This window comes from Odocoileus virginianus, chromosome 19, assembly GCF_023699985.2.
Source record: "Odocoileus virginianus isolate 20LAN1187 ecotype Illinois chromosome 19, Ovbor_1.2, whole genome shotgun sequence".
NCBI classification, from domain to species: Eukaryota; Metazoa; Chordata; class Mammalia; order Artiodactyla; family Cervidae; genus Odocoileus; species Odocoileus virginianus.
The window spans coordinates 4,684,488-4,704,836 of record NC_069692.1 but is presented as its reverse complement, the minus strand read 5'-3'; the positions used below and the strand labels follow the sequence as shown (position 1 = coordinate 4,704,836).

Genomic DNA, 20,349 nt, shown 5'->3' with positions numbered 1-20,349 from the left:
GGTTATAAAAAATAGAATGTATTGAGTGATGATATAAACGGATTCCTCTCAATGTTAACTTTACTCATCTACTTTATTTAAGGCCTGAATGAAATGGAAATGTAACCAATACATAATTTAAACATACTGATCTAATACTGTGGGATACTAGAAGAAAATTCAAATTCACCCCAATCAACAGGAAAAATGGTCCTACCAAAAAACACTCAATTAGAGTGTTTATGGTATTTTTTTTAAGTTTTCTGGTCATAATTAGCCTAGTAAATGCCAATTAGTGGAGGGGAAAGATAGGAGTAGGGGATTAAGAGGTATTAATACAAACCACTAGGTATAAAATAAATAAGCTGTCAGAAAATTATAGATCACAGGGAATATAATATTTTATAATAGTTACAAATGGAGTATAATCCATAAAAATTTTGAATGACTATGTTGTACATCTGAGATTTACAGAATATTGTACATCTATTACAACTCGATTTAAAAAAAATACCAATTACTGATAATGGAGAAACAGAACAGTGAAAGCAGGGAGGTCCACAGAGACTTGGGAGAGGAGGAGATGCTACAGGAACAGGAAGGAATAGATTCTGGTAGATTCAAAGCGGTGGATTCACTGCTCTCCCTGGCCATTCACTAGCTGTTGTAGCCTCAGAAAGATTAGTCAACCTCTTAGAACTTCTGTGCCTTTTTCTGTAAAACAGGTATTTTACTTAGGTAAGGAGAAGAGGAACCTGGTATTAGGGGGCTAGTTTTCTTTTGTAGTCAAGAAGAGTTTATTTGGTACACCTCTATTTGATAAGGATCGTTCAGATGAGTGACCAAAGCTTAAATTTAAATAGCACTTGGCAATTTCCAAAGTTTTCTAGCCGTTATTATATGACTGGATTTTACTACTGCAGTCAGTGTTTTTCCTACACAGATATAAAGCAATTCCTCTCAACGTTAACTTTACTCTTCTACTTATTTAAGGCCTGAATGAGACTAACACTTTTTCACTTCCTCATCTCCTCAGTAAGAGGCAGCAGTGGGGAGCTACGAAGTGTCCCCTAGAAAATGTTTTCTCTGGTCTTTGAGTAAAGCTTCTAATTTTGGAGTGCTTCCACTGGAGATCTCATCGACCACAAACAAAAATCTACTCATGTTATTTTATGGTTTAATCAGTTTTTAGTTAAAAAATAAATCCCTGTTATCTTTCAGTGTCATTTTTTTGGGCTCATGTTCATACCAAAGAATGATATCTTTAAGAAGATAAGAAAGTGAGAAGAGGTAAGAAGAAAAATGAGAGAAAAAAGCGTACCTCTCCCAGCCCTTCTAGTGCCCTGAGGGCAACGAGGGCTCCGACTCCGAAATCTGCAGCGAGGGGAGTGAAAAGGGTGAAGACAGCAGTGCCAAGGATCCCGAATCCTAGCAGCAGCTTCCCCCCACTTTTGCTGGCAACATATCCTCCAGGAATTTGTGTGATGATGTAGCCATAGAAAAAAGACCCAAGAATCCATCCTTGAGTTTCTGCATCCCACTGGTACTTTTTACCCTATAAAGAATAGGGGGAAAAAAAGTCTTTTAAGGTGAAGTAACATTCCATTGTGTTTATGTACCACAGCTTTATCCATTCATCTGTCAATGGACATGGACGTTTCCTCCATGTCTGGCTGTTGTAAATAGTGCTACAATGGACACTGGGGTGCATATGTCTATTAGAATTGTAGTTTTCTCAGGGTATATGCCCAGTAGTGGGATTGCTGGGTCATATGGTAGTATTAGTCCTCTTTTTTTTTTTTTTAAGGAATACTCCACATTCTTCTCCATAACAGGTGCATCAGTTTACATTCCCACTAACAGTGCCCGAGGTTTCTACCTAGAGCCTGTTATATACAGTGAAGTAAGTCAGAAAGAGAAAAACAAGTATCATATATTAACATATATATATGGAATCTAGAAAAATGGTACTGATGAAACTAGTAGAGGATGGATTTCTGGACACAGCAGGGGAAAGTGAGGGTGGGAACGAATGGAGGAGGTAGCATTGACATATATACACACTCATGTAAAATAAACAGTTAGTGGGAAGTCACTACAGAACACAGGGAGCCCACCCTGGCATTCTGTGATGACTTAGAGGGGGTGGGATGGGGGGAGCTGAGGGAGGCTATGGATATATATATATAGTTATGACTGATTTCTATTGTTGTACAGCAGAAACCAACGGAACATTGTAAAGAAAATTTCCACCAAATAAAAAATTAAAAAAAAAACCCCAGCCTTTTATCATCTTGATAAAATGGCTCCTTTCTCTTACTGGCATGTGAGTACGTATAAATGCAATTTTGAACCACTGTTCTTTTTCTTCCTGTTCGTTTGCTTTTTTGGCTGTAAGGCCAGTGAGATCTTAGTTCCCTGACCAGAGACTGAGCCCAGGCCATAACAGTGAAAGCACCAAGTCCTAACCACTGGACTACCAGGAAATCCCCAGAACCACTGATGGAGGCTGAAGAACATGCGGACTTCCTCTTGGGTGGTTGAGTCAATGTGATACAGACATGCAGGTTCTAGAAGCGAATGGAAAATCATCGAAAGTCATAATGTGCAGGAATGCTTGCTATTTTATAACACTAGACTACAGGATGAGTTGTAGATGTTTTGTGACAAAGAAGGCTCCAAAAAGGCAGAGGGTTGATCCAGAAAGTTACTGATCAGGATACTTCAGAGGCTAAGCCAGGCTTTAGAGCTAGGACTGGGTTCAAGGCTACTTACTGGGTTTGTAACCTGGGAAGATTAAATGGAAAAGGCACCTAAAATAAGGCCTGACACATACTAAGTAATCACTTAATGCTAGCCACTAGTATGCAAAAATACAGATAATGTCTCCTTATTTCAGAGCAAGCACTTAAAAAAGGATATAGAGCAGTACAACAGAGCCAGAATTTAAACCAAGCCAGAAACTTCATGTGAGTAGAAAATGTTTTTTAACTAGTAGCAGCACACAGTAAGGTGAATATGAAGATTTTAAAATTAATTTATAAATTTGGTTGTGCTGGATCTTTGTTGCTGTGCATGGGCTTTCTCTAGTTGCATGGAGTAGGGGCTGCCCTCTAGCTGTGATGCATGGGCTTCTCATTGAAGTGACTTCTCTTATTGCAGAGCACAGGTTCAGGAGTTGTGGCCCATGGGCTTATTTGCCCCATGGCATGTAGAATCTTCCAGGACAAAGGATCGAACCTGTGTTCCCTGCGTTGGCAGGCAGATTCCTATCCACTGTACCACCAGGGAAGTCCAAATATGATTTGACAACTTGGTATCTGAATCGTTAGTACACGGAGCCATGTAACCTAACCCATGTAATTAAGAACCATTCAGGATTTCTTTTTATTGTGCATATAGGGCAGATAGTGGAGAAGGCAATGGCACCCCACTCCAGTACTCTTGCCTGGAAAATCCCATGGACGGAGGAGCCTGATAGGCTGCAGTCCATGAGGTCGCTAAGAGTCGGACACAACTGAAGCAGCAGCAGGGCAAACAGGTGGCTCAGATGCTAAAGAATCTGCCTGCAATGCAGGAGACCTGGGTTTGATCCCTGGGTTGGGAAGATACCCTGGAGAAGGGAATGGCTACCCACTCCAGTATTCTGGCCTGGAGAATTCCATGGACAGAGGAGCCTGGTGGGCTAGAGTCCATGGGATTGCAAAGAGTCGGACACGATTAGTGACTAAAAACTTTTCAAGTAGTTGAATTATCAGAAGAACTTGTGGAGAGGAAAAATACAAAGCAAACCCATAATTCTTTTTGTTTACAGTACCATTCTGTAGCTTCTCTGTAAAATTCCAGGCCTTCATGAAGTATCTAGCAGTTACAGGTTGAGGTAGGGAAAGTGGGTGAAATGTACCCTTAACATGTATTCAATAGCATCATCAAAGTCCAACGCAAAGATTTTTGATGTCATTATTTTTGTGTGTGTGCTTGTTTGGGGGCAGAAACCCTCTTCCCTGTTTGAGAAGAGAGAAGTCTTCTCATCTGTAAATGGCAGAGAAGACTCACCTAACGTGGGAGCTGGCTCCTTGATGAGCACTGGAGATGGATAAAAATATGCTTGTAAAAGGACACCAGCCTTTCCCCCCTGTATTGTCTCCATGCAAAATAAAACGTTTATTATGTGTAAAACTCAATTCTGCACAAATGATGAACAAGCACTCATCAATTCCACTAGAATACGAGGGGGGCAAAATGATGTAAGTGGCTTAGGTGAGACAGGCTATAGATATTTGAAAAGAAGTTGATGAATTCTTATTTTTCATCCTTGTAGTTGAGATTCTTTAAGTTCTCCTGCAACAGAGGGCTTCCCTGGTGGATCAGTGGTAGAGAATCAGTCAGACAATGCAGGAGACACAGGCTCGATCGCTGGCCCGTGAAGATCCCCCATAACGTGGAACAACTAAGCCCAAGCACCACAACTATTGAGCCTGTACTCTAGAGTCTGGGGAACTGCAACTACTGAGCCTGCGTGCCACAGCTACTGAAGCCCGCACATCCTACAGCCCTTGCTCCGCAACAAGAGAAGCCACCGCAATGAGAGGCCTGCGCACGGCAACTAGAGAGGAGCCCCACTTGCTACAAGGGGAGAAAAACCCATGCAGCAACAAAGACCCAGCGTAGCCAAAAAGAAATTAAATTTTGAAAGTTCTCCTGCAACAGGAACCTTTTAAAGAGTACAGCTATTAAATATTGTTCCCATAAAAACTATTCAGCAACATCTAAACCAATCTAGTTTCCCAGTATGCCAGACAGGTTTTTCCAAACTCTCTTCAAGGACGGCATTAAACGTTTATGGAGGAAACTGAAAAGTCACTTTTCAAACAGATCAGGGTGCAGCAGCAGTAGCTAACCAGTGACTGGGAAAACACGAAAGAAAATGATTCAGGTTTACATGAAGAAAGAGTTTGTGTTTCTGTAGGACAAACAAATTCAATGTTTTTCAATATGTTTACCTGGAAGTATTTTACGATTAAGATTGTCGGCTTGAAAAAAAACAGCACTCACCGTTTGGTTGTGAAGAACTTTTATGGGAGCAGAATGCTCTGCACACTCGTAGGACGTTCTGTTATCTTTGGCAGTTGTGTTTGAGTCCACCATGTCCACTAGTGCAACACTCAGATTCACCCGTAATGAATAGAGAACGAAGAAACCAAAAAAGGATAAAAATGCTAGGTTGTAACGAGCAGAGCAGCACGCTGGAGCTGAAATAAAGACTTGGGGTAAAACTTCCATGAAAAGAATAACTTAGATCATATTGTCTAAATCACTAGAAAGGCCAGTTCTTAGATGTACACAAATTAGTAAATTATGAATATTTTTCTGAGAATATTCTCAGATGAAGTATACCTAAAAGCATGTATCAAGGAGAATTTGTTCTGGTATCTGTAACTTTGATAAACATTTAGCATATGAGAGCCTGAACTCTAAGATGGTTTCTTAAAACATGGAGGCACCAGTTTAATTAACTTTGTTCAGAAAAATCTGCATTCTGGAGTCAAAACTGAACCCCCCAATCCCTGTCAGCTGACAAGATGAGAGGAGCACAGGTAAAGGGGTTTAACGGCATTGCTATTGCTGAAAAACTATCTCAAACATGGCCAGCAAGTCCTTATTCAGCACACCGTGTATAATAGTAACTATGGGTTAGTAGTCATCTCTCACCATAAACACATCTCAGCATAAAGAACTTCCTGCTAAGGCCAGGGCATGAACCCCCTTTCCCCCTCTCCACCCCCCACACACCACGATCAATTTCTTACCTTGAAAACCATCCTCAGAGGCTGGGTTTGAATCAGAAGCCATGATTAATGCTTAAGCCTTTCCTGAACTATATGTATTTAAGAATCCAGAAACAAACTTGCAGAATCTCTGACAGTTGCAGGCCCTGTGACAGTTGCTTGGTTGGTCTTGCTTAAAGGGCCCACGGTAAAAAGCGCAGTAAGAGAATGCCCCCCCCCACCCCCCGCCCAGCAACACACACACAGAAGGAGAGGCAGAGTGGGTGGGAGAAACCTGTTAAAGGAAGATCATATGACAGGAGGAGTTTGACCTATTTTTTTCCCTCTAATTATAGGTGTATGCACCTACTGTCTCTGCTTTTCTTCTTTTACTGAGTGGAAGAACTGGAAGGGAGATAAGAATTCAGCAAGCTGACTTAAGGGTGACTGACCCCAAGTGACAACGACAAAGTGGAAAATTCAGGGTTTTACACTGTAAGTTCGGCCAACACTGAGTGTTTTTAAAGATATGAAAATCTATTTCAATCGCTAACGACAAGTTAAATACATACTTATGGATATAGGTGTGCTTTTATTTGGTAGTGATATATTAGCATGGTATGCACATATACAAATACAATACACACATATACACACACATATGCCTGTTGTTCCCTACTCAGGAATCCTGGTATTTTCATTGACCCAGCTTTGCACAAGGATATATTTTTCAGAGTACAATGGTCTTGGTACAGATTCAGATTGAAGCTTTAATGAACACAGCACAACTGCACTGAGTGTATATTAATATACCGTAATCCAACTCACTTCTCTGTAAGCACTCAGACACTTAACAACTGCAATCAATTTTAGCTTTATGAAAGATTGGCATCTTTTAACAGAGAATTTTTCATTTGGCATTCTTGATTTGTTTCTCGAGAGTAGAGCTGGTGTTCGAACTGTGGCACCACCTGCCACAGTTCAATCCAGACCTGTGGAAACTATATTTCTAAAGTTTCATTCACACTGCCTCTGTCACCTGAATCTAATTACTCTTGCTCTCCACCCCAAGCAAATTGGCAGCTGTTTAGTTAAGGACAGTTTGCAAACTACAAGGCATGTTTTTTTTTTTTTTTTTAATTAAGCCTTTTATTTTGTATTGGGGTATAGCCCGATTAACAATGTTGTTAAAGTTTCAGGTGGGTGGCAAAGGGATTCAGCCACACATATACATGTATCCATTCTCCCCCAAACTTCCCTGCCATCCAAGCTGCCACAGAACATTGAGCAGAGTTCCCTGTGCTATATATTAGGTCCTTGTTGGTTATCCATTTTAAATACAGCAGTGTGTACATGTCCATCCCAAACTCCCTACTATCCCTTACCGTATCCTTGGTGCCAGAAGCTTGGGAAGTAGAGAAAAAGTGAGTAAAACGATTTCAAATTACCAGTGCAATTACTTGAAAATCTGACCTAGTAGTTACAGATCAGGCAATTTTAACTTCGGGAGGCACATTCAATAATCAGAAAAGAAAACGCCAACACAGAAGTCACAAAGTATATGACTATGAGGTTTTAAGAAATATTACAAATAAATGGTTCCTAGTTTTAAAAAATGATTGTTGATTACAAATCAGTTGGAAAGATTTTATTTCAAGAAAGTATGACAAGAATAAAGGAACATATGGTGACAGAGCAAAATGTACCTGTGAATGTGGCCAGTGTTTGAACCTGGTCCAAGAAAAGTGCGCTTGCGTGACAATGAGAGAGTGCATTCATTGGGCACCCACCATACAGAAATCAAATTCCAAGTAAAACCATGCTTGCGTAACGAGCGGAGCACCCATCAAAACAAACGGCAGCTTCTAAAACATGGTTTCAACTTAGGAATGTGAAGTAGGTGTAGCTGAAAGAACACAGGCTGATTTAGATCAAAGCAGACCTGCTGGTAGAAACTCAGCTCTGATTTTCACTGGCGGTGCGTCTTGGGGGACGGCCACTGAGAGTTTCCATTATCAGGCTTCTCCGCTGCCAAATGAGGTGACCACCATCCACCTCACTGGGTTGTGTGTAGATTCGATGAAGTTACTGAAGGGCAGGCAGTAACAGAGAATTCCTTTCCCATTTACCCTGGAGAAAGTCATACTGATGAGATACAGGGCTACAATACACACACGTGTGTAATGCGGGACTAAAGAGGGGTGTGAGCATGCTGCATGGGGTTGGGGATGGTCAAGGAAGACCTCTGGGAGAAAGAACACAGCACTGGACCGTCATCCGTAAGCAAGAAGCCACAGGCAGGCTAGCGGAGGAAGAGTGATGCCAACATAGGCAGGGCAAGCACAGTGTGGGAACAAGAGGGAGCACGAAAGGGGCAGGAAGCCGTCTGCCCTGGGCTTCTGTTTGTTGAAAGATTTCTGATCACAGTGAGATGTCCACTGATAGATGAGTGAATAAAGAAGATGTGGCCCATACAGACAATGGAATATTAGTCATAAAAGGGAATGAATTTGAGTCAGTTGTAGTGAGGTGGCTGAACCTAGAACCCGTTATACAGAGTGAAGTAAGTCTTGGGCTCCAAAGTCACTGCAGATGGTGACTGCAGCCATGGAATTAAAAGACGCTTGCTCCTTGGAAGGAAAACTATGACAATCCTAGACAGCGTATTAAAAAGCAGAGACATCACTTTGCCAACAAAGGTCCATACAGTCAAAGCTATGGGTTTTTCCAGTAGTCATGTACAGATAGGAGAGTTGGACCATAAAAAAGGCTGAGTGCCAAAGAACTGATTCTTCTGAATTGTGGTGGAGAAGACTTTTTTAAAAAACGTACTTATTTTTAATTGGAGGATAATTGCTTTACAATACTGTATTGGTTTCTGCTATATATCAACGTGAATCTACCATTGGTACCCTTATGTCCCCTTCCTCTTGAACCTCCCTTCCACCTCCCACCCCATACCACCCCACTAGATTGTTGAGAGTTCCATGGACTGCACAGATATCAGACCAGTCAATCCTAAAGGAAATCAACCCTGAATATTCACTGGAAGGGCTGAAGCATCAGTTAGATAGCAAGGGTTAGACAGCAAAGGTTAGGAAGGGTTAGGTAGCATCACTGATTCAGCAGACATGAATTTGAACAAACTCCGGGAGATAGTGAAGGATAGTGTGCTATAGTCCATGGGGTCACATATGGAGTCACACATGACTCAGCAACTGAACAGCAACAACAAAGTCAGAAAGAGGAAAAAAATATATCATATTTTAACTCATATATATGGAACCTAGAAAAATAGTACTGATGGTTCTCTTAACAGGGAAAAAATGGAGATACTGACGTAGAGAACGAACTCGTGGACACAGCAGGGGAAGGACAGGGCCGGATAAACAGGACAACTTGAGAAAGTAGCAATGACACATATGCACTACCATGTGGAGAAGAGATGGCTAGTGGGAAACTTCTACACACAGAGGAAGCCCAGCATGGCATTCTGTAATGACCTAGACAGGTGGGATGGGAAGGGGGAGGGAGGCTCAAGAGGGAGGGGGGTATATAAACATACAAGACTGATTCGAGTTGTCGTAATGGCAGAAACCAATACAACATTGTAAAACAATCATCCTCCAATTTAAAAAAAATAAAAATTAAAAACAAATTAATTTAAAAAAGAGGAGGAGGAAACAGCAGCTTACCTGATGGGGCTGGACTATGATGCTACAGTAACTGAGTGGAACTCTGGTTTCTTAATTTAATAACAAAAACAACAGGCACTAATGATTGAGCTCAATGTGCTCAGTTATCAGTCTAAGTGTTTTAGATTATGGTTATAAGGATTAACTGGGGTGGTACATATAAAATAGTTAGAACACACATAATATGCTTCAATTACTGTGAACTGTTGGTATTATAATCCTTTCTCTGGATATTAGAATGGAGGTAATCAGGGCTCCCCAGGTGGCTCAGTGGGTAAAGAATGAGCCTGCAGTGCAGGAGACACAGGAGGTGTGGGTTCGATCCCTGGGTCAGGAACATTCCCTGGAGGAGGGCATGGCAACCCACTCCAGTATCCTTGCCTGGAGAATCCCATGGACAGAGGAGCCTGGCGGGCTGCAGTCCACAGGGTAGCAAAGCGTTGGACACGACTGAAGCAACTGGGCATGCATGTATGTTAGGGATCAAGGTTATTTCTCATTTCTGAGAAATTAAGAGATGAAAAAAGAAGCTATTGAAGAGAGTGGGGGTGTGATGTTCCCGGTGAAACATATAGAATTGCTCAGTGAGTGAACATCCACTCAAAACTGGGGCAAGCAATCTGCCCTTGTGTTTGATCTTGAGGCTCACCTTGCCTGTGCTCAGAGGCAAGCACCAGGTAGGCAGATAGCTCACACTGAGACGGATGCGGTGACAAAGCAAGAGGTCAAAGGAGTTAAGAGTACGAGCAAGAAAATAAAGTGTTGGAGTGTGATTCTGACTCCAGAAGCAAGCAAAATGGAGAGGGCTAATGCTCAGGGTGAGAGCTGGACTATAAAGAAAGCTGAGTGCAGAAGAATTGATGCTTTTGAACTGTGGTGTTGGAGAAGACTCTTGAGAGCCCTTGAACTGCAAGGAGATCCAACCAGTCCATCCTAAAGGAGATCAGTCCTGGGTGTTCAATGGAAGGTCTGATGTTGAAGCTATACTCCAATACTTTGGCCACCTGATGCAAAGAGCTGACTCATTTGAAAAGACCCTGACGCTGGGAAAGATTGAGGGCGGGAGGAGAAGGGGTTGACAGACGATGAGATGGTTGGATGGCATCACCGACTCAAAAGACATGAGTTTGGGTGGGCTTCGGCAGTTGGTATTGGACAGGGAGGCCTGGTGTGCAGCAGCTCATGGGGTCGCAAAGAGTCGGACACGACTGAGCGACTGAACTGAACTGAATGCTCAGTGAAAGCAGGAGCTTTTCGGCTGGTTGTTCACTGCTGTCTACCTTCAATGGTGAGAGCAGTGTCTGCAAGAGTTGGCATACAAATATTTAGGGTGCTTAAAAGTAGAGAGTGTGGCTTCCCCAGTGGCTCAGCTGGTGAAGAACTTACCTGCCAATTCAGGAGACTCAGGAGACGCAGGTTTGATCCCTGGGTTGGGACGATCCCCTGGAGGAGGAAATGGTGACCCACTCCAGTATTCTTGCCTGGAAAATTCCATGGACAGAGGAGCCTGGCAGGCTACAGTCCACGGGGTTGCAGAGAGTTGGGCACGACTAAGCGAGCATGAAAAGGTCGAGAGGTGTATCTTTAAAAAAATTATTGATTGATTTATTTTTGGCTGTGCTGGGTCTTTTATCACTACATGTAGGCTTTCTCTAGCTGTGGGGAGGGGGGCTACCCTTCATTGTGGTGCACTGGCTTAGTCGCCCCGAGGCATGTGGAATCTTCCTGGAGCAGGAATCTAACCCATGTCCCCTGCCTTGGCAAGCAGAGTCTTAACCACTGGTCCACAAGGGAAGTCCCAAGAGGTGTTTCCTGATGGAAGTTCACAGTTCTACCTATGAAGTTCTCTTGACAATAGATAAAACAGACACACCTTCTCTCTACTTCTGGATCCGTGTGAAATCTTCCATAAAAATAAATGAGGCATCAGTGGGTGGAAAGGTCAGATGGAATGAGAGAGGTCAGAGTGGAGCAGTTACACAGGCAGGAAGGGAGGAGGTCTAGCTGGGGTTAAGGCAGTTGCGGGAGCTGACAGAGTCCAAGGGGTGACTGAAGAGGGAAGGAAGCGTCAGACACGTCTGAGTCTGAGAACGTGAGGGGACGTGTGTGAGAAGTCACTCGAGGTAACAGTGGGGAATTGGAGTGGAGGAGACAGAAGTGTGTCGGGTGGGTAAAGCCGAGGGCTGGGCAATGGGAGAGGGGAGACCGTGTGAGGGAGAGTGGTCTAGCTGAACGGCCCCGAGAGTTGAGGGGTGCTTGGGAGCATCAGTGCCGAGTATGAAGGGAGTGACCCCACCAGCTGCTGTAAGGTAACAGACAGCAGTGAGCAGTGGGAGTGGAGAGCCCAAGAAGGCCGGGCTTCTGCTGGAGTAAGGAGGTGCCTGAGGCGAGTGCAGGCTGGTGAACCCCTGAGGATGCCCGGCCTCCATTCATGGTGGGAGGGTCTGACCCTGGCGAGGAGCGGGCCTGGCTGAGGGGCAGGACTTACTGAGTGGTGGTGAGGGGCTGAGACTGAGGTGGAAAATTCATGGGTAAGGGCACGGACCTACGCAAAGATGATGACTTTCTCTAGACGGGGGGGCTTGGATGAGTGAGCCCCTTGGCCAGGGAACTGCATTAAAAAAGAGTTCCTATCTAAATGGTTAAAGTAAATTTTGCTTCTAAAAAGGGTAAATATTTCACTAATCTTAGCTTGTCTTGGGCTTCCCTGGTGGCTCAGATGGTAAAAAATCTGCCTGTGATGCAGGAGACCCAGGTTCAATCCCTGGGTCGGGAAGATCCCCTGGAAAAGGAAATGGCAACCCACTCCAGTACTCTTGCCTGGAGAATTCCACAGACAGAGGAGCTACATACAGTTCATGGGGTTGCAGAGAGTTGGACATGACTGAGCAACTAACACACAGACACACACACACAGCCTGTCTTATGGGTAACCCACTCCTGATAAGTCTTTACTTATTCCTAGTTCCCAAATTAATATCCATTTACATGAAAACAAATTCCATTAAAATGGACTCAGTTAATTTTTTTCCTGTTAGGCACTGAATATATTAATTTTTAAAATATATGCAACAATATTACATGTATTTGCCTGGAGGATTTCATGGACAGAGGAGCCTGGCAGGCTGCAGCCCAAGGGGTCACAAAGAGTCGGACATGACTGAGCGACCAACACACCACATTAAATGTAGGCCTTGTTTAAATCGATACTCTGAAAGAGAAAAATAAAAAACCCGCTAGAATGGACTCAGTTACATTAACATGTTAACACTGATTATCACAACATGACCCAAGGCCACGTCACTTCATCCTGCAATATGGTTGCTGTCTATGAGCACTCCATACCTTATATTTAAGATGGTAATTACACACAAGTTATATTTGTGTGTACTATACAAAGCTTTTATAACTGAACCTTCAATGTAACCATCTGCCTCTTGCCCCAAAAGAATAGTAGAGGCAAAAAACAAAACAAAACAAAACAACAAAAAAATGAAATAAAGCAGAGGATGTGCCATTATAAGCTAGAAAATAAAGTTCCAATAGAGTGTGACATGAAGAATGGGGCTCTTTTTCTTTTTTTGGTGCCAGCTTCTCCAAGGAATGCAAAATCCAATTTTAACTGATGATAATAATAGTAATTAACAGTTACTATATGCCAAACTCTATTCCAAGCACTTTCTATGAGCTTATTTAATCCTCACAATAGCCCTATGAGTTAGGTATATTATTTTCTCTGATTTACAGGCACAGAGAGATTAGGTTAGGTAGTGAAACTAGGATTGGCAATTAGGCACCCTGCCTCCAGATCCATGTTCTGCTTTTAAACACAAAGAAATGTCTAAGGAGATCTAAAACTGACTTTTCCTAACATGAATGAACATATTTTCGGTGCAAACAGTATTCTGAAAGTCCATTTATTCAAATACAAGACACATTTCATTCATACAAAAATAAACCTTCAACTAGTGGGAAGTGTGAGGAATGGAATTTTTATGTGTGTGCCTAATTCCCTGACTCTCTCTTATCTAAATTAAGCAGAAAAATATATACATTCCTGTGGTTTATCAGCACTGAGCCTTCCTTCTCCCCCCATCACTTAAAATCATTTTGGGGGGTATATTAATAGTTGATCTGATTTACAAGTTGTGTTATTTTCAAGGGTATAGCAAAGTGAATCTGTTATACATATACATATGCCCACTGTTTTTTAGATTCTTGCCCCATACAGGCCTTTACAGAGTACTGAGTACAGTTCCTTGTGCTGCACAGTAGGTCTTCATAGTTACTTATTTTATATACAGCAGTGTCCATATGTCAATTTCAATCGTCCAATTTATCCCTCCCTCCTTACCTCTTGGTAACCATAAGTCTGTTTTCCTCATCTATATCTCTATTTCTGTTTTGTATATAAGTTCCTTTGTATCCCCCTTTTTTAGATTCCACATATAAGCGGTATAATATGATATTTGTCTTTCTCTACCTGACTTACTTCACTCAGTGTGACAAACTTTAGATTAGAGGAATCAGGCTCCCTGACTTTAGAATACAAAGCTACAGTATTCAAGACAATATGGGATTGGCAGAAAAACAGAAATACAGACCAATAGAACAGGACAGAAAGTAGAGATAAACCCAGGCACCTACGTTCACCTACTCTGTGACAAAGGAAGCAAGAATCCACAGTGGAGAAAGACAGTCTCTTCAATAAGTGGTGCTGGGAAAACTGGACAACTACATGCAGAAGAATGAAATTATTACACTCCTGAACATCACACACAAAAGTAAATTCAAAATGGACTGAAGGCTTAAATGTAAGACTGGACACTAAAGAACTCTTAGAGGAAAACATGGGCAGAACATTCTTTGACATAAATTTCAGCAAGATCTTTTTTGATACACTTCCTAGAGTAAATGGAAATAAAAACCAAAAATAAACAAATGGGACCTAATTAAACTTAAACGCTTTTGCATGACAAAGGAAATCATAACCAAAATGAAAAGACAACCCTCAAAATGGGAGAAAAGATCTGGAAATGAAATAACCAATAAGGGATTAATCTTTAAAATACACGAACAGCTCATGCAGCTCAGAAAAACAAAAGACAAATAAAAAATGAGCAGAAGACCTAAGCAGACATTTCTCTGAAGGAGACATACAGATGACTAAAAAGCACATGAGAAGATGTTTAACATCACTAATTATTAGCGAAATGCAAATCAAAACTACAAACCTCATACCAGTCAGAATGGCCGTCATCCAAAAGTTTTGTAAACAATAAATGCTGGAGAGGGTGTGGAGAAAATGGAACCCTCTTACACTGTTAGTGGGAATGTAAATTGATACAGTCACTATGGAGAACAGTACGGAGATTCCTTAAAAAACTAAAAATGGAGCTACCATATGATCCAACATTCCTACTCCTGGGCATATTATCTGGGGAAAATCATAATTCAAAAAGATACATGCACCCTCAGTTTCATTGCAATACTGTATACAGTGTCCAGGACATTCAAGCAACCTAAATATTCATCAACAGAGGAATGGATAAAGAAGATGTGATACACATATACAATGGAATATCACTCAGCCAGAGAAAAGAATGAAACAGTGACATCTGCAGGAACACAATGTCTCCCATTACTTTGGTGTTCATCTCTGAAATCTAGCTGGTTATGTAAAAACAAAATGCTTGAAAGGCAAACCAGTCAGGTTACCGAGAATTCTGTCATATTCTGTCAACCTGAGAGGTTCTTTAAAACTATAGAAAGATACCTTAATTTTAGCTCTCTTAATAAAAAAGCACTACCTATAAAACAAAACCATGTCCTCTTATCCATGATGGAGTGCTGATCTTTCAAATTTGTGAAGTCAACAAAAATGATTAAGCATTTTGCAAATAGGAATTTCTCAAATGTTATACAAATGTGGCAGTGTTGTGACAAGGAAGGAGGATGGGACTAAAATCTAGAACTCTGGTTAGACTTTAACACAGATACAGCAATCTTTGGGAACTTAATCTCTTTGGCTCTTGGTTGTTTATATATAAAATGATGCCCACCAGATGGTAGTTTAGCCTCTAAGGTGTTTTAACTGCTGTATAACGTTATAACTAACATTTTATCAGCTTTTGTTATCTCTTCTGATAAACAAAACTATACACATTGGTGTAGAGAAGATACTGCTAATTTCATATAGGCTTGTTCCAAAACAAACATAAATGACAAGTAAAACATACATACTATGCTCAGTCGTGTTGGACTCTTTGTGACCCCATGGACTGTAGCTCACCAAACTCCTCTGTCCACAGGGTTTCTCCAGGCAAGAATACCAGAGCAGGTTGCCATGCCCTCCTCCAGGGAATCTTCTCAACCCAGGGATCAAACCCAGGTCTCCTGCATTGTGGGTGGATTCTTTACTATCTGAGCCACCAGGGAAGTCCAAGAATACTGGAGTGGGGAGCCTATCCCTTTTCCAGGGGATCTTCCTGACCCAGGAATCGAACCAGGGTCTCCTGCATTGCAGGTAGAGTCTTTACCAGCTGAGCTACCAAAGAAGACCAAGAATACTGCAGTGGGTAGCCTAACCTTTCTCTAAGGGATCTTCCCAACCCAGGAATCAAACCAGGGTCTCCTGCATTGCAGGCAGATTCTTTACCCACTGAGCTACCAGGGAAGGCCAAAACATATAAACATACAGAAAGAGAGAGTTTAAGGTCAGCTGAAGATTTACTCCTTCAGGCACCACTAAAAAGCTAATTTTGGATGGAAAGTTTTTTTTTTTTTAAAACACCTACAATGTCTGAAATATGCGAAGTAAACATACAGAACATAATTTAAATAAAAATATAACTAATAGTCATCTCGTTTCTCCTATTAGATGCACAGAAGCTAGGACCGGGGCACTACGGAGCGAGAAAAGGAGGTAACCCCTGGTGCCTCTTATAAAGCTGTTATACCCATCTTTGTCTTTCCCATTGCTCCTCTCTTGTCTTTGTCATAGCACACCAGGCACAGAGCTTAATTTAAAATATTGTTGACTAATGCAACAACCTTGTAACTTTTTTCTAAAACCCTTACATTTTAAGTAGCAAAAAATAACAATGTGTTGCTGCTATTTTTATCTTCTTTTCCTCTCCTGTAGGTAATGTATAGAGTAAAAATAAGAGGGGAAATGGTTATAATAAAGACAGCCACCTCAAGGCATGAGGAACAGGGCTAAGATCTATACAAGAACACTCAACCCATGAATCAAGGAGGGACTGTTTTCAAATTTCATTTCCATCTCATTCCATTTTCCCAAAAGGAATGAAAATTTTCTTTTTTAATCTACTTTATTGAGGTATATTTGACACACAATAAAATGCTCCCATTTCAAGTGTACAATTTGGTGAATTTTGACAGATGTATATATCTGTGATCCCTAGTCAAGATGCAGAATTTTTCCATCACCCCAAAAAGTACCCTAGTGTCTCTGCAGGCAACTCCTTCCTGCCTGTAGCTTCCATGCAACCAATGATCTGCTTCCTGTTATTACAGATTAGTTTTGCTTGTTTAGAACTTCATACTGATGGAAAGCTACATTAACATGGTGGTTTCCTTTGTGCCTGGGATTTAGCCACATCACGTGTGTCAGTAGTTACTTTTTATCACTGAGTATGTGTGAATATACCCCAATTTGTTTATCCAGTCATTTGTTGATGGATTGATGGATAGGTTGTTTCCAGTTTTTAACTATGGATATTATGAATTAAAGCTGCTATAAACATTATGTGGTACTATGGTCATGCATGTTTACCTTTAAAATATTAATAGACTGCCAGTTTTCCAAAGTACTTGTACCATTTTACACTCTTACCAGCAAAATATGAGTTCTAGTTATAACATAAGTTTGCCATTTGGTATCTTTGGCCATTTTAATTTTAGCTATTTTAGTAAGCGTGTAATGGCTCATTGCGGTTTTTTTTTTTTTTCCATTTATTTTTATTAGTTGGAGGCTAATTACTTTACATCATTGCAGTGGTTTTTGTCATACATTGAAATGAATTAGCCATGGATTTACATGTATTCCCCATCCCGGTCCCCCCTCCCACCTCCCTCTCCACCCGATCCCTCTGGGTCTTCCCAGTGCACCAGGCCCGAGCACTTGTCTCATGCACCTCATTGCGGTTTTAATCTGCATTTCCTGACAACTACTCTGTTTAACATCTGAGCTAAAATTTGATTATATATATATATATATATATATATATTTCCCAACTGCAATAGAATATAGTAGTTTCTAGAGAATATCTTTATGACGGCATTTATTTCTGTGTTTCCACACTAGATTATTTCAGAGAAGAGGATTATAGAAATCTAATTCATATGTCATGAAAAAAGATCAGTTTATGGAACTAAGTCCGACGTCCAGATAAAAGGCCACCATGGCACAGTGCTTACCCTGAATGTCCACAAAAATAAACACCTAGTTGCCAGATGGAGCTATAATATTGCTACCTACTGCCACCATCTGGTAATAGTTAAAAACAAACTTAAAAGGTTATACTGCTCTTGGTCAAGAAAAGTTAAATTTCTAATTCAGCTCTCTTTCTCAAGCATACATCTTTGAAACTACAGAATGCATGCAAAGCGGTTTATTCTTTAGTTTTGATTTCTTTTAAAGAAGCATGATAGCAAAATATTTTAATTTTCCCAAATTCAGGGAAGATACGTTGTGAAGTATTATACATCCTTTTCTATTTGCTGCAAGGTTTGGACAAATTACCTTAGAGCTCTGTGGATAGCCTATCTATGGATAGCCTACCCGTTTCCTAACTTATTAGACTGCTACGACTTCATCGTAGACAACTAACTATACCGGGGCGGGGGGGGGAACCGTATGCCGTAACTTTTACTGCACAATTTCAAGATATTCGCTGAGTTATCCAATAATTTCCCTCCGCATACGCAACAAAGTTAACCCCAGTCCCTTTTTTTTTTTTTTTTTGTCTCCACGCCCAAGGAGCTAGCTACCAGATCACATGCTGGAGGACCAGCAGCTGTGGCAAGCTGGCAGTGACAAGGAGGAAGAGTCCGCGTCTCCGTCCCGCCCTCCAGCTTTCAATTGCAGGTTTCCCCAGGGAGCTTTTTTCCTCGGGGTCCTCCGCTCCGCCCTCGGCCCATTCATTTCAAGGTTCTCTCCCCCAGTTCGTTCTTCCACAGGGTCCCCAGCTCAATACTACGGAAGGTCGCCCGGCGCCCTGCGCCCGCGGCGTCCAGCAGGTCCTCGCCCGAGCCCGCCGGCTGCACCTGCCGAGGCCCCCGGGGCTGCACCTGCCGAGACTACCGGGGCTGCACCTGCCGAGACTACCGGGGCTGCACCTGCCGAGGTCCCGCCGGAGCCTCCGCCCGGCCCCGGCCTCCCGGCGCCGCTCGCCTCCCGAGCCCGGCAGCGGGCTTCTGGGCATCCAAGAAGACGGAGGCTTGAAGGGGGCCCTCATCGGGCTCCCCGATCTCAGCCTCCGAGGGCTTGAGCGGCTCTGGACCCCTCCACCTTGGGACCGCCACCCTCCCGAAGCCCCCCTGGATAGCGCCGCCACTCACCGGTTTCCGCCTGCGGGGAGCGCTGCAGGAGCGGTGTGCGGTCCGAGCCCTCCTCGCCGTCGCTCGGGGCCAAGTCCGAAACCGGGGACTTCATGACGTCTCCAGGGAGCGACGGCGCAAACCTGTCTCGCGGAAAAGAGAGCTCCAGCAGGACCGCCGAAGCCCCCCGCCCCCGGGCCGAGGCGGCCAGGCTGAGCTGGGCCGCTGGCACCGCCCCCAGTCTGACCCCGCCCCCGGCCACGTCGGTCAAAGGCTCCGCCCCGGGGCGGCCGCGCAGGCTCCGCCCCCACCGCCATCTTGAGGCCGGGCCTCTTGGCGTCCGGTGGGGCGGGGACGGCTGGGTTCCGGAGGCCTGGCTTGCTGAGGGGCGGCGGATGCCAAGTTGTCGAGTCCGCCAGCTGTAGGCCCGCTGGGTCGCTAGTGTTCTAAAGACTAGTGTTACCCTCCCTTGCGCTCCCTGGTAAAGCTCAGAGAGCAGCGGGGACTGGGAACTTTGAGGCGGAAGACAGGGGTTTAAATCGTGCATCATTTAGGGGAGAACGTGGAGTGGATGACGTTCAGTTATAGTAGTAATTTGCCATGAAAGTGATTCATGCGTTGGAGAAGGAAATGGCAACACACTCCAGTGTTCTTGCCTGGAGAATCCCAGGGACAGCGGAGCCTGGTGGGCTGCCGTCTATGGGGTCGCACAGAGTCGGACACGACTGAAGCGACTTAGCAGCAGCAGCCATGAAAGTGAAAGTCGCTCAGTCGTGTCCGACTCTGTGCGACCCCTTGGACTATCCAGTCCATGGAATTCTCCAGGCCAGAATACTGGAGTAAGTAGCCATTTCCTGCTCCAGGGGGTCTTCCCAACCCAGGGATCGAACCCAGGTCTCCCGCACTGCAGGCGGGTTCTTTACCAGCTGAGCCACAAGGGAAAATTGCCATGGATATTAGCAACCCCAGTACTCTCTGCCCGTGACAGCATATTGTCCCTAGGATAGCTTTTAAGGTGGAAAACAGGCAATAGAAACATTCATTCCTGTGTAATTGCCTACTTTGCAGTCAAAATACCCAGTTATCAGCAGTTTCCTATGGTTCACCCTATGCAATCATCTGACTTACGTCTCCACAGGTCTAATTCGAACAGGTTTTCCTGGCATTTGCTGACTCTAAGGGAGAAGCGCTAGGAAAATGCACTATCTTGCCTTGGGGTGTGTGACCACCGGCAGTAATCCTGGGAACTGGAGATTGATGAGATATAAAGGCATAGTAGATGACCTTGTAGCGGGGAAGAAACTCACAAGCCATAAGTTGAATCAGCCAGGTCAGGCGCTTGG

General features: G+C 43.1%; 1 protein-coding gene across 4 annotated transcripts in view; it reads right to left on the bottom strand.

The window, feature by feature from the left end:
• SLC17A5 (solute carrier family 17 member 5) overlaps positions 1–19,241 on the bottom strand; it is a 73,271-nt gene extending 54,030 nt beyond the window's left edge. For 2 of the 4 annotated variants that reach the window (XM_020909722.2, XM_070480794.1), the window contains exons 1-3: positions 19,028–19,241; positions 5,035–5,231; positions 1,301–1,534 (exon numbers count right to left, since the gene is read on the bottom strand). In XM_020909722.2, the coding sequence (XP_020765381.2) occupies positions 1,301–1,534; positions 5,035–5,231; positions 19,028–19,121 (525 nt within the window). In that variant the 5' untranslated portion in view covers positions 19,122–19,241. Of the gene's footprint in view, positions 1–1,300; positions 1,535–5,034; positions 5,232–5,789; positions 5,975–10,828; positions 10,886–19,027 lie in introns of those variants that run through there. The other 2 variants (XM_070480793.1, XM_020909723.2) reach the window with 2 other exon arrangements.
• Positions 19,242–20,349: the final 1,108 nt, after the last annotated feature.